Source organism: Petaurus breviceps, unplaced genomic scaffold, assembly GCF_028583685.1.
Source record: "Petaurus breviceps papuanus isolate PSGF00001 unplaced genomic scaffold, PetGlider_PUasm1.0 91133, whole genome shotgun sequence".
Lineage (NCBI taxonomy): Eukaryota > Metazoa > Chordata > Mammalia > Diprotodontia > Petauridae > Petaurus > Petaurus breviceps.
The window spans coordinates 61,051,779-61,065,464 of NW_027187419.1; the positions used below are offsets into that span (position 1 = coordinate 61,051,779).

A 13,686-nucleotide genomic window follows, 5' to 3' on the forward strand; every position below is an offset into this window, starting at 1 on the left:
ATTATCTCCCTGAAACATAGGCCTATCTTTTTAATACCAATATTTTGTAGTAAAATATTGGGCAGCTGTGAATCATGGAATATAAGTCTCCAAAGACCTGAATCACAGAGCTACAGAAGTTGAGGATTTGCTTGGTAGATCTGAGTGAGCTGTTACACATTTTGCATGCTGTCTTGGGGAGGAGGGAGAGGCAAGAGGGGAAAAGCTCTGGAATTCAAAATCTTATAAAAAAAGAAAAGAAAAAAATTATCAGCAGCATAAAATCAAAGAGTACTTACTCAAACACTTAAGCAGGTCACTACTAAGTCACTGGTCATAAAAGGTCATTACTACTGTAATCCCTTTGGAACTATGGCAAACAGGCAAGGCAAAAGATTGCCTGAATTTCGAAAAGGGGAATGAAATAAGCAATTCAAACTGTAAGCCAATAAACTTCACATATATGTTCCAGTAAAATTATAGAATGATTAAAGAAATGTGAGCATTTAGACAGGAAAAATGACCACTACCAGAGAGAATTGATAAAGACAAAGAATCTTCTGATAAAAGTATGACAGCCAAGGAAGGCAACTAACATAAATAATGAAGAACAAAAGTCATTCCCCAATAAATAGTCAAAGAATACGAATTCAACTCAGCTGTTTGCTAAGCACCAACTATGTTGCAAACACTATGTTAAGCACTGGATTACAAAACAAAAACTAAACAGTCCCTGCCTTCAAGAGGCTTACATTCTACTCAAAATAAAATAAAAGCAATTTTCTGTTGGGGGAAGACGATTAAGAGAAGCAATTACTAAAGGTAAGAGGGAGAAGAACAGAAAAAGATCTGCTACTGGTTGGGAACTCTACAGAGATATAAAGTACATCATGAAAAACAGGTAGTTTTCAAAAGAAAAACTGCAAACTGTCAACAACCAAACTGCTCCAAATCACTAATAAGAGAAGTCCAAATTAAAACAACTCTAAAGGTCTACTTTAAACTGAACAACCAGCAAATTGACAAAAATGAAAAAATACAGAAATAATCAATGTTGGAAGAGATATGAAAGGTCAGGAACACTAAAAATCAAACCATTTCAGATAACAAATGTGGAACCATGAAAGAAAAGTCCCTTAATTGCTCATACCCTTTGACAAAGAGTTCCCAGTACTAAATATAGTACACCCAAAGGAAGTCAAAGACATAAAAAGGTCCCATCTACACCAAAATATTCATAGCAGTACTTTTTGTGATAGCAAAAAAAAGTAGATCACCATCGGTTGGAGAAAAGCTGAACAAAATACAGTATAGGAAGGAATATAATCAAGTATTACTGTACTAGAAGAAATGACAAAGATGAAGATTTTAAAGAAATATAGTAAAGCTTGTATGAACTAGTATAGAATGAAATGAGCAGTAACAAGAAAACAATATATGCAATGAACCACCACCAAAAAAAAAAAACACCAAAAACTTAACTCCAGAGAAGAAAAAATTCACTTCTCCTATCTTTAGAAATATGGGAGACTATGGACACAGAATGCTGCATGCACTATAAGATGCATGCCCTATGTCAGTTGGTTTTGTTTAATTATTTTTTGTTACAAGGCAGTTAAGTGGTGTAGTGTATAAACTCCTGGGCCCAGGATCAGAAAGATATGAGCTCAAATCTGGTCTCAGACACTTTGTGATCTTGAGCAAGTCACTGAACTTCAGTCTGCTTTAGTTTCCTCAACTGTAAAGCACCTACCTCCTACAGTCGTTGTTAGCATCAAATGAAATAACATTTGTAAAGTACTTTAGCACAATGCCTAGCATAGAGTAAGGTGCTTAACAAATGTTTGTTACCTTTCCTTGTTTATAAGAGGTTTGGAGAAAAAGGAAAAGTTATATCCAAATGACTATGATGTTCTTAAGGCATCAATAAAAAATTTCTAAAATTTATAAGAGCTACACTTATCCCAAGGAAGCCTTGTGACTAGAAATGAGCAAGAAAATACTTGTCTTTCCAAGAAGTTATCCTGCCCAGGTGTAATGTCTAAATGGAAATCAGGGTAAAAAGCCAAGGGGGGAAAGAGGACAGCAATAGCTATATCTGGCCTACAGGCAGCAACTGAGGACACTTCAGCTTTCTTCCTAGCTAGAGAGTGCAAAGAGATACAGAAGTAACTGCAGAACTGTGGGAATGAGCTAAACTCCAAGCAAAGACATAGGCATTCCTGAAGATTTCCACCCCTCACTCCAACAGTAGAAAAACTTTCCCATTACCTTCCCTTTTAATACTCTAATACTCCATGGAGAAGGGGAATAAGACTCTATAATCACTGGGAATATGGGATTGCTTTCTTTTGTGCTACAAATACCCTTTTGCCCTGAAATGTTCTACTGTTCTCAAAAATAATAGCTGTAGTTAATAATAGCTAACATTTATATAGTGCTCTGAAGTGTGCAAAGCACTTAAGTTATCTTATTTCATACAACTGGGCAGATACTATTTTATCCCCATTCTACAAATGAGGAAATGAGATTAAAGGTTAAGTGACTTGCCCAGGATCACTTACATATTCTGAAGAATCACTCAAATCCAGGTCTCAGTGGCTTAAAGTTCAGCATTTTATTCCACCATGCCAAATTGCTTCTAAAAGGTAAAAATAAATAAAATGCATGTTTCTGTGGATATGGTCATACTTTAAGGAGAGGATAATAGATTATGAGCACCTTACAGATAGGGTCTGTTTCATTTTTGTCTTTTTATCCCCAATGCCTAGCACTGCCTGGAACATCATAAAACTATAATACTATTTTTTTTCTTTTTTACAAGGTTACTAGAGTAGGAAACCAGGACCATACTACAAATAATTATATGTGGATTTCTGCAAGGCATTTGCCAATTTCTAATGACAACCTTAGAGTAAGATGAAAGATACTAAATGGATGATCATACCAAATGAGTTCAGAACTGACCAGCCTTGGGGCAGCTATGCGGCACAATGAATAGAGCACCGGCCCTAGAGTCAGGAGGACCTGAGTTCAAATTTGGCCTCAGACACTTAACACAAAACTAGCCATGTGACCTTGGGCAAGTCACTTAACCCCAATTGTCCTGCCTCCCCCCCCTCCCAAAAAAAAAGCAAAAAGAACTAACCAGCCTAGCCCAATAAGTAGTTATGATCACTGAAAGCCTAGATGGAGATCTTTATGCCACACATACCACAGTTATCTGAGATCTGTTCAATATTTTGAACAATGGTTTGAAGACAAAGATAATATGTCTGTCACATTTACAAATTTCAAGAACTAGAAGGAATAGCTATTACATTAGAAAACAAAATCAGGATCTAAAAAAGACTTTTTAACAGAACAACAGAGTGTACAGAAGCTATCAAATAGGATAAACTTAAGGATCAACCTAAGTCTTACACTTAGATACAACAAAATTCCAACTACACAAGTATGTAATGGAAACGATATGATTAAAAAGCAATCAGTTCATGTGAAAAAGACCTAGGGATTTTGGTGAACTGCAAGTGTAATGTCAACAATATAAGTTAAAAAAAACTAATATAATTTTAAGATGATGTAATCAATCAACAAGAAATTATTAATTACTTAATGTGTTTCAGGCACTGTGCTAGATGCCAAATATAAAAAAAAACAAAAGCAAAACCGAATTTGACCTTGAGTAGCTTGTATTTTGCTAGGGAAAACAACACACATATATATATATATATATATATATATATATGTGTGTGTGTGTGTATATATATATATATATATATGGGGGGTGTATGTATGCATACACATTAGGTATATACAGAATAAATGGAGATCAAGAAAGATTTCATATGTAGTAGCACTGGTGCTGAGTTTTATATAAGAATACAAGGGGTTCTAAGAGGCAAAGGTGAAGATGTAGCAAATATGGAAAATGGAGCATCAGTTGCAAGCAACAGCTAGTTTAGCTGAATAGAAACATGAAGAAAGAAGAGTAATGTACAATGAGGCTGGAAACCCAGGGACCAGGTTGTTAAGAACTTTAAATGTCAAAACAGTAATTTGTATTTAATAGTAAAAGCAATAGGAATACACAGAGTTGTTCAAGTAAGAGAATGACATATTCTTTAGGAAAATCACTATGGAAGATATGTGCCACACTGGAGAGGGAAAGAGACTTCAGGAAGGGAGAGCAATTAGGAGGCTATTGTAAGAGTCCATTAATAGAAGAGAGTATCCAAAACAAAGGAAGTGATAGTTCCACAGTACTTTGACCTTTACTTTAATCACTCTGGGCTATTGTGTCCAATTCTGAGTATCACATTTAAGACACATATTAACAAGTTGAAATATTTCCAAAGGAGAGAAAACCCCAAACTATGTCAGAAAACCTAAAACTATGTCATATAAGGATCAATTTTAAGAACTAAGGATGTTTATCTGAGAAAAGAATTAGGAGGAAGATAAGTGAATAACAATTCACATATCTAAAGGGTTGGAGGGCAGGGGGTAGACATGAAGGGGAGAGGATGATATTAAACTCTTGGCCCTATTATTCTGCTTGGCCCTAAAGGGAGAGAAAATGGGAAAAGACCATAAAGTGGAAGATTCCAGCTTAACATAATGAAAAAAACTTCCTAACAATTAAAGCTGCCCAATGGAATGGGCTTGCTGCAAACACAGTTAACCTGCCTATCAGTGGGACTCTACCAGCAGAAGCTAATGAACATTTGTCAGGGATATTCTCAACACGATTCATACTTTTGGTGGAGATTAGACTAAATAACCTCTAAGATCTTTCTCAGCTCTATAATTCTGATTCTTCTTGAGTTTGAATAAAAGCTGTATACTGAATGGGATAAGACATTATAATGCTTATTCTGAAATGTTCTAACAAGCCTTCTCATACCCCTAAAATATTCACTTTCAATATTTAAACAACTATATATGACAAACAGTTCTTTATTGTCAAGGTTTTGTTATTTTCCTAAATGAATGTTTAAATAAATACTATAAAATGATTAATGTACCCAAATGTTTTGTCCATCAAGACTCCAAGGTCACCCCTATGCCCACAATCTCTCCCTTCTCTTGAGGCATCACATCAACCCTAATTCAAGTACTCTATATAACTCTGGCCTATGACACAGACTCACTCATAGGTCTCCCTGCATTTTTCACTCCCCTCTTTAATTCAAAGACCACACAATTACCAAATTGATATTCCTAAAGTGCAGATCTGATCATGGCACTCTTCTGCATAAAAAGTTTTAGTAGTGTGACCCTCCCCACCTTAGAATAAAATACACATGGGGCGGCCAGGTAGCACAGCTAGTGAGAGCACCAGCTCCAGTGTCGGGATGACCTGGGGATCAAATCTGGGCTCAGACACTTTGCACCCACCCAGAAACACCTGGCCATGTAACCTTGAGCAAGTTACTTAACCCCAATTGCTTAGGGGCGGCCAGGTGGCTCAGCGAGTAAGAGCACTGGCTCCAGTGTCTGGATGACCTGTGGAATCAAATCCAGGCTCAGACACTTAGCACCACACCCAGAAATAACTGGCCGTGTAACCTTGAGCAAGTTACTTAACCTCGATTGCTTAAAAAAAATAAAATAAAATACACATTCTATTTAGCATTTAAAGCCTTTCAGAATCTAGATCTAATCTCTTTCCAAGTTGATTATACATTATTCCCTATCACTTATTCCATACTGCAGACAATTTCTTGCTATTCCCCATACATGGCATTCCTTCATGAACTTTACACACATTGCCCACCACACCTGAAATGATCTCCCTCATCATATCTGACTCTTGAGTCCCTAGTTTCTTTCAAACCTAACTCAAGTGCCATCTCCTTTAATAGGCCTTCCCTGATTCCTCCAGTTTTTAGTACCTTCCCCCAAGAATCACTGTGTCATTTTGTATAAGCCCTCAAGTAATTACTCATGCGTGAACATGTTGCATCCTCCTAATAACATCAGCTATAATTCAAAGGTCTCACTTTTGTATTTGTATCCCAGCACTTGCACATTTGTCAAGTCTAGAACAGTACTTGACACATAGAAGGCATGTAATAAATTCTTAATTGATTACTGTAATTCAAAAAACATCCCTATAATCAAAGAGCTCATAATCTAGTAGAGAACACAAAACATGTATACAAATAACTAACATATAAGTTTAGCAGAACTATAACCAACCAAGGTGGCTCTAGTCAGAGTCCATGGGCATAAGTGATCATAGATCTAAAAGCTGGAAAAGACCTTGTCCCAGTTCAACACCCTCATTTTAGAAATGAGAAATTTGAACAACTTGGGGAGGGATGAAGAGACTTTCCCATAATGACAACAGGAGTAAGAAGCAGAGCTAGGACTTGAAGTCAGTTCTGGAACTCTTAAGTTAAACTCTTTCTATTTCTATCTCAGAGAAGGCTCAATGAAGAAAATGGCACTTGAAATGTACCTTGAAAAATGGGTAATATTCCAGTAGTTAAAAATTTGGGGAAGTTAAAGGGTGTGCATTCCAGGTATAAGCAAACATATGTACTAAGAAAAAGCCTGAGTAATAGTGAGAAGTCCAATTTGGATTACTGAGGAATGGTATAAAATAAATTTGAAAAGGTGGGCATCAAGACTGTGGAAAATGGCCTTGTACATGCAAGTGAAAATATTATTCCATTAGTAAGACATGGATTGTGGTGTTGTTTTTTCCCTGATGGTGATGATGTACTAGGTCATGCACATATTCTTGTGTAGCATTCCTTGCTACACAAATTTGAAAGTGGATAGCCAGAATTAGACATTCATTCAGAAAATCACAGAATCTGAAAGTTAGAAGGAACTTCTGTGGCCATCTATTTCAAACAACTCAAAATAAAATCATTATAACCTATCTGACAAGTAGTCATTCTGCTTTCTGCTTGAAGACCACAGCCCTCAAATAGAGAAAAAAAAAAATTTCTCAAAGCATCCCATTCTTCAAACGAACAGCTGTCAACAAGTTTCTTCTTTTTTGTTTTTGTTTTTGCTTTTTGGAGGGCAACTGGGGTCAAGTGACTTGCCCAAAGTCACACAGCTAGTAAGTGTGCCAAGTGTCTGAGGCTGGATTTGAACTCGGGTCCTCCTGACTCGAGGTCCAGTGCTCTAGCACCACCTAGCCGCCCCCAAGTTTCTTCTTGATATTTAGACCAAATTTACCTCTTCACAACTTCTATATATAGTTCAACACCCTTGGGACCCAACAAAACAAGTATAAACCCTCACTGAAATGACAGCCCTTCAAGTATTTAAAGGCAGCTATCTTGTTTCCTCCCTCTTTTCCCCAAGCCAAACATATCCAAGTTGTTTCAGAGTGATCCTCATGTGACACGAATTCAAGATCCTTAAGTATCTTGGTTTCCCCCTCCAGTTTATCAATATTTTTTTAAATTATGTTGCCCAGAACTGAAAACAATAATTTAAATAAGGTCTGACCAGAGCAGGTTGTGGTGAGACTATCATCTCCTTATTCCTTGAAATTGTGTCTCTTAATACATCCCAACATCATATGAACTTTTTTTGCTGCCACATCACATTGCCTGCCTCTTATTGAACATGTAATACCCTAATATCACCCCTCTGTTCACTTCAAAATAACTACTATGTCATCATGCTTCCCCCATCCTATGCTTTTCAAGTTAGTTTTTTTTTATATATAAGACTTTACATTTATCCTTACTGAATTTCGTCTTACTAAATTCAATCCAATATTCTGGATTTGTCAAGATCATTTTAGGTCTTGATTCTTTCATCCAGTGTAGGAGCTATCACTCCCAATCTGGTGTCATCTGCAGATGTAATGGACATACCATTTTTGCCTTTACCCAAATTCATGTTTAAAAAAAAAGAGTCAAGCACAGATCCCTGGGGTACTCCACAGGAAACTTCCCATTAAGCTGACAATGAATTTGACCAGGAATAAAGTTCTGAATCCATTTAAATGTATTATTATCTAGTCAAAAATTACAAGAGATACATTATTAAAATATTTGTTAAAATATTAGTAAACTATATTTATAGCATTCTCCAAATATATCAATTAGGAAGCATGTCAGAAAAGGAAATGAAATTAGTCTGTCATGACTTGCTCTCGACGCCATACTAGCTTACTGTAATCACTACTTCCTTTCCTAGATGTACAATCACTATCTCTTTAATGATCCATTCCAGGATTTTCCTAGAAATCAAAGTCAAGCTCACTGGCCCATAGTTTTGCAGTCACTTTCAAGAAAGCAAACAAGGGACACTTTTGGAACTGAAATATTTTAATTCATTCATTCAAAAATTGTCTACTATTTAAAGGCAAAGCTAAATAGTTCACATATTCCCATCCCTTGCCCTGTAAAGTTACCTGGATTATACCATGACGCCTCTTGCTCAGTGTCTCTAATACCACCTTCTATCTGAACTGCCTTGGTGTCAAATCTAACAAAGTCCTTACTTAAAAAAAAAAAAAAAACCATAAATTATGTGCTCATCCTCAATCAGAGCTGATTTTTTAAAAAAACCTGCTATATCTACAAATGACTAAAGGAGACACAGAAAGCAAATGTGAATAACATTAATAATAATAATAATATAGCACTTTAAAAATTTGTAAGATGTTTTATATAATAATTGAGCCTAACAATAACTCTGAGGTAGTTACTACAAATATTATCCCTATTTTAGAGGAAGAAAGTGAGACTCAAAGAGTACTTGTGGTCAGACAGCTAGTAAGTGCTAGAAGTAGGATTAGAACCCTTGTCTACCTAGGTCCAAGCCATATCTAGCTCTCTATAAAGAAAAAACAACTCCATAGGTTTACCTAAAATCTATTAAAAACAGCAACATTTGAAAAAAAATAATCGGTTTGGATGAATTACACATTTTCCTTAGTCCCATATATACTTTTTTAAATAGCCATTTGATTATTTCAGCTCTTCAGGTTCTCTTCCTCAAAGGTTATTCCTTAGCATAGTATTAGAATACTGTCTGATTTAAGTGCTGTTCATGCTCTGATCTTTCATTTCTTAAAGATACTGTACAAATAAAAAGAAACCACCACAACTTCTCTTCTGACAATTAGAATTCCTTCTCTTAGTATCTTACTTGTGATCTTCTAAGGGGTTAATGAGGGGAAAGGAATAATTGGGTACATCTAACCTTCAAAGAATAACTTTTTCCTACAAATATAATCTAGAATCATAACTATTCCCATTATGATGCTGCCTACTGTTGTCCTTTAGGTATGTACAAAAAAAAAGGTCTTTAAAGCTTAAGCAGATTATTTCCAAATTTATATATCCAGCCCTAGTATTTCAGCTCAAATTATATCAGCTACTGTATATCTTCATAGATATCACAAAATCTGCATATCCAAAACAGAACTCATCTTTCTCTACAAAGCACTCCTCCTTCCAATTTCCAAATTCTATTGAAAAGACTACTGTAGTACCACCCATGTCCAATCAATTGAAAAATCTTTCTACCTCCCTCCACAAGGTATTGTGGAACAATTTCCTTCTCTCTACTCACCTTTTCCCAAGACTAACAGCCTCTTACTTGGTTTCCCTGCATCCATTCCCTCCCCTCTTCTATCCATCCTCCAAACTACCAAACTGACATTCCTTAAGCACTGGTCTGACCATTATTCCCCTGCCTAAGCTGTGGTTACATTTAGGAACAAACAGGAATTTCTCAGGTTTCTGAAACTCTTCACAACCTAGTTCTAACCTACCTTTCCAGGTTAACTATACATTCCTTTCCTTTACACACTCACCAAAATGGTCTATTTGTAGTTCTCCATAAAAGGTGTTAACATCTCCAGTCTCCGTGCCCCTTTACATATGCTTAAAATTCCTAGTCCTTTAAAACACAGTTTAAGTGGTTCCTTCATATGGAGGGCCTTTCATGATCTCTGCCAACCCAAAACCACCCATCTCCAAAGTATTCTGTAAATGTGATTTATTTACTCATACATGTGGAAGTTAATTCCCCCATAGAAGGTAAGCTCCCTGAGGACATAGGCTGTTTCATTTGTTTTTGTCTTTATATTCCTATAGACCATCCTAGTCCTGGTACACAGAAGGAAGACTCAAGTGTAACATGTTTAAATCAAGATTCTAAACAAACACTGGTACATTTCTGTTGTAAAGAATAAAGGTGGGGGGGGGGGGGCGGCCAGGTAGCACAGAGAGTAAGAGTACCAGCCCCAGTGGGGATGACCTGGGGGATTGAATCCGGGCTCTGATACTTAGCACCCCACCCAGAAATAACTGGCCATGTAACCTTGAGCAAGTTACTTAACCCCAATTGCTTAAAAAAAAAAAAAGTGGGGTTTTTTTTAAGGTTATCACACAAATACTACATCCCCATCAGTCTGATAAAGATACTTTAAGCTAAATAAATACAGATGGATTAGGTATATTCCAGTAAATAAGTTAAAAGATTTTCATTGAAGTTTTTAAAAGTAACTTACATTCTGAGAGACCAAGCTACCACTTAAACAGTCACTGTCTTCTTTTGTTTGGAAAAGGGTGCAGGCAATTCATTACAAGAACTCTTCAGCAAATTTAAAATAGAAAATAAGGAAAAATTCTTCATCAACATGCATTTCCAGATTTTTACATTTAAACAAACCAGTACATCTTTTCAACCCACAAGAGTAACAGACTGGAGGGTCCTTCAAGAGGTATGAAGCCAAAAAAAAAAATTCTACCCAATCCTATCCATCTCCTTCCCCAGGAGAAAGAGATTTCCTATCAACACATTTGGTAGACCCTCCCATAATGACAAAATCTAAAAAGGCTGTCTTTTCCACAATCAGGCAAAATTGGAAATTTCTAATTTGTTTGCCTTTAGCTCTATTCACACTCATTTCCCCTACTTCAGTCTCCTCTGCCCTCAAACCTCACAATCTTTCCTCCTCTTCCAGAAGAGGCCCAATCCCATCAAACTCGGGGTTCTTTGGGTAATGAATTAGAGAAGTTTCACCCCAGAAGTAATTACTCATGATCCACAATTTCCCAATCACCCTCAAAATCCAAAAAGACCTCTTAAATGCCATCCCCCTCACACTAAGAGGTGACTATAATACACATACATACAGAAGGAGAAACTTCCAGGCTTCCCTTACATACAGAGGGAAGACCCTCCAGTAACTCACACAAGCTAAGGGAGAAGCCTCCACTATCTCAAACCTCACACGCACAAGCCTTAAATAACACACACTGGGAGGGGAGCCTCCAATCTCTCATGCACACATAGGCAAAGGAGAAAGGCTCCAATATCTTGCGCGCCCGCACAAGCACACACAAACACACGGGAATCTCAACTGCTCTCACACACTCGCTGAGGGAATGAGTCCAATCTCTCTCTCACACACACGCTGAAGGGAAAGCCTCCAATAGCCTACAAACACACACGCCTCCAAACTCACATACGCATGCCGAATAGACCTCCAATAACTCACACACCCGATAACTTACACACGCCCCTCCAAACTCTCACACTCGCATGAAGACCTCCAATTACCTTACACACAAGCACGCACGCACTCGCAGATGAGTGGAACCTCCTCCATCGTTCATTCACACTAGCAGGGCGAATAAAAGTGCAATCGCTCTCACATGCTGAAGGGAAAACCTCTAATAGCTTACAAACACACGTCTCCAAAGTCATACACATGCTAAGAGGAAAGGCCTCCGATCACTCAGACACATACACACACACACACACACACACACGGGGGTGGGGGGAGGAGTTGAGGGGGAAACCTCCAATCCTCACACCCACATGGTAAAGGGAAAGCCCCCGATATCTTACACACTTACACACACACACACACACAGACACGCGCGCGCGGAGAGGGGATCCTCCACTATCTTTTACACACACACGCGCGCGCACACGCACACACGCACACACCGGCCGGTCCAGGGAGGCCTCTAATGGCTCCCGCCGCCCCAATGTCCAAGCCCTCCCCGCCCGCCGGTGCCTCCCCTAACGGCAGCCTATGCTCTCGCCTCCACTCCTCCTAGGAGCCCGTAACCCGCCCTCACCGCCCTCCTCCTCCTCCTCCTCCTCCTCGAACAACCCGGCCCCGGCCGCCTGTCTCCTCCAACCCGGGGGCCGCCCTAGGCCCCGCGGAGTCCGGGGCCGCCGCGGGCGGGGGAAGGTCAGGGGCTCCCCCGGGACGCCCGCTCCCGACGCAGCTCCCACCTACCATGGTACAGATGGAAGCAAATTTGGAGACTGTCATTAGGATTTCCATCCGCCCAGCGCCATCTTCCACCCAATCACAGCGGCAGCGGCGGCGGCGGCGACGCCGGGCTCCGAGCACCGGGCGCGGGGGAGGAGCAGGGCAGCGGGGCCGCCTCCCTCACTGCCGGCTGCCCACCAGCCCCAGTCCGGCTGGCTGACTGAAGGACCGGCCGAGCGACCCACAGACCGACCCGGACAACCGTCTGAGCCCAGCGCTCCCGCACTCTGGCCAAGGCCCCCGCCCCCGGCTCCGGCTCCGGCTCCGGCTGCAGCTCCTCCCCGGCTCAGGGCGCAGCCGCTGCCTCCGGGGCCCGCTCCAGCCCGCCTCGCACCCCGCCCAGCGCGGCCTGGGGAGCAAGTTCCGCCAGGGCCCTAATGCCCGGCCTGTCCAGACAACTCCGGCACCACCCACTCGCCGCACCCCGGGGACCCACAGCCCGAGCGGCCCGCACCCCCTCCGCCTCCTCCTCCGCCTCCACCCCGCTGCTAGAGGCCAGCAAGCTCCGCCCCCAGCAGCCTGCCCGCCGAGCCCGAGCGGCCGCACGCGCACGAGGCACCGCCCTCTCCTCCTCCTCCTTCCCCCGGGCCGTGAGAGCCCCGCCCCCAACGTGTAGCGGGGTAGGGCCTGAGGGGGCGGGGAGGTGCCGCCGGCACTTCCCTCCGGGTCCTAGTGCCCTTCCATAGGCTGCCGCCCTTCCTTCCCTTCTCCGGGAATAGATGATGTGAGCCGGGAAGACAGAGCAGCCGAGATGGCCGAGACGGGGCTAGGAAGTTGGGTCTTTGCCTTATTTATTCGGGCAGTTCAGACCCCGAGGTGGAATGATGCGACTATGCTCCCACCACATACTTGCCCAGGGGGTAAGAAGTGAGGAGGTTTGTCTTTCCATTCTTGGGCTGAGAATGGGAAAAGCCCTCCTCCACAGCAATGACCTGGTGGAGACCAAGTCATTCGCAAAGTCTAATCTTTCTTTCAAAACGGGGTACTTGTGTCAAATGCTTCATGGGAACACAATATTAAAGTCAGATGGGATCTTCTAACATCTCAAAGCCCAGTCCCCTTATTTTACAGGCGGGGAAACTGAGGCCCAGAAAGGGCAAATAATTTCCCCAAAGTACCTTACCGAAGAAAGAGAGAAAAGTAAAGACTCGACATATACATGTATATTTAGCTCGGTGATGTAAGAGGAAGGGTAAGTAATCTGCAAAAAGACAGCCTGCCTGTTGGGTATGAATTTTGATGATGCTTATAAATATACTCTCTAAATATATTTTTCCAGACAGCAAGAACTGCAAAGGGAAGAATAGGATGAGACCCAACGAGGATAATATTACCCAGAGAGACAAAAGGAAGTTGATAAGACTGAGAAGTGGGAGAAAAAAAATAGACAAGTTCTGTGAGAAGTACATCAAAGTGTAAACTAG

The 13,686-nt window shown here is 40.6% G+C and overlaps 1 protein-coding gene across 4 annotated transcripts in view; it reads right to left on the reverse strand.

Moving 5' to 3' along the window:
- Window positions 1–12,546, reverse strand: part of USP12 (ubiquitin specific peptidase 12) — a 123,807-nt gene extending 111,261 nt beyond the window's left edge. The window contains exons 1-2 of one of the 4 annotated variants that reach the window (XM_069080030.1): window positions 12,227–12,546; window positions 10,481–10,563 (exon numbers count right to left, since the gene is read on the reverse strand). Coding sequence is in view for 1 of the 4 variants with exons in the window: in XM_069080028.1 (XP_068936129.1) it covers window positions 12,227–12,274 (48 nt within the window). In the remaining 3 variants the exon portion in view is untranslated. Of the gene's footprint in view, window positions 1–2,543; window positions 2,604–10,480; window positions 10,564–12,226 lie in introns of those variants that run through there. The other 3 variants (XM_069080028.1, XM_069080029.1, XM_069080031.1) reach the window with 3 other exon arrangements.
- Window positions 12,547–13,686: the final 1,140 nt, after the last annotated feature.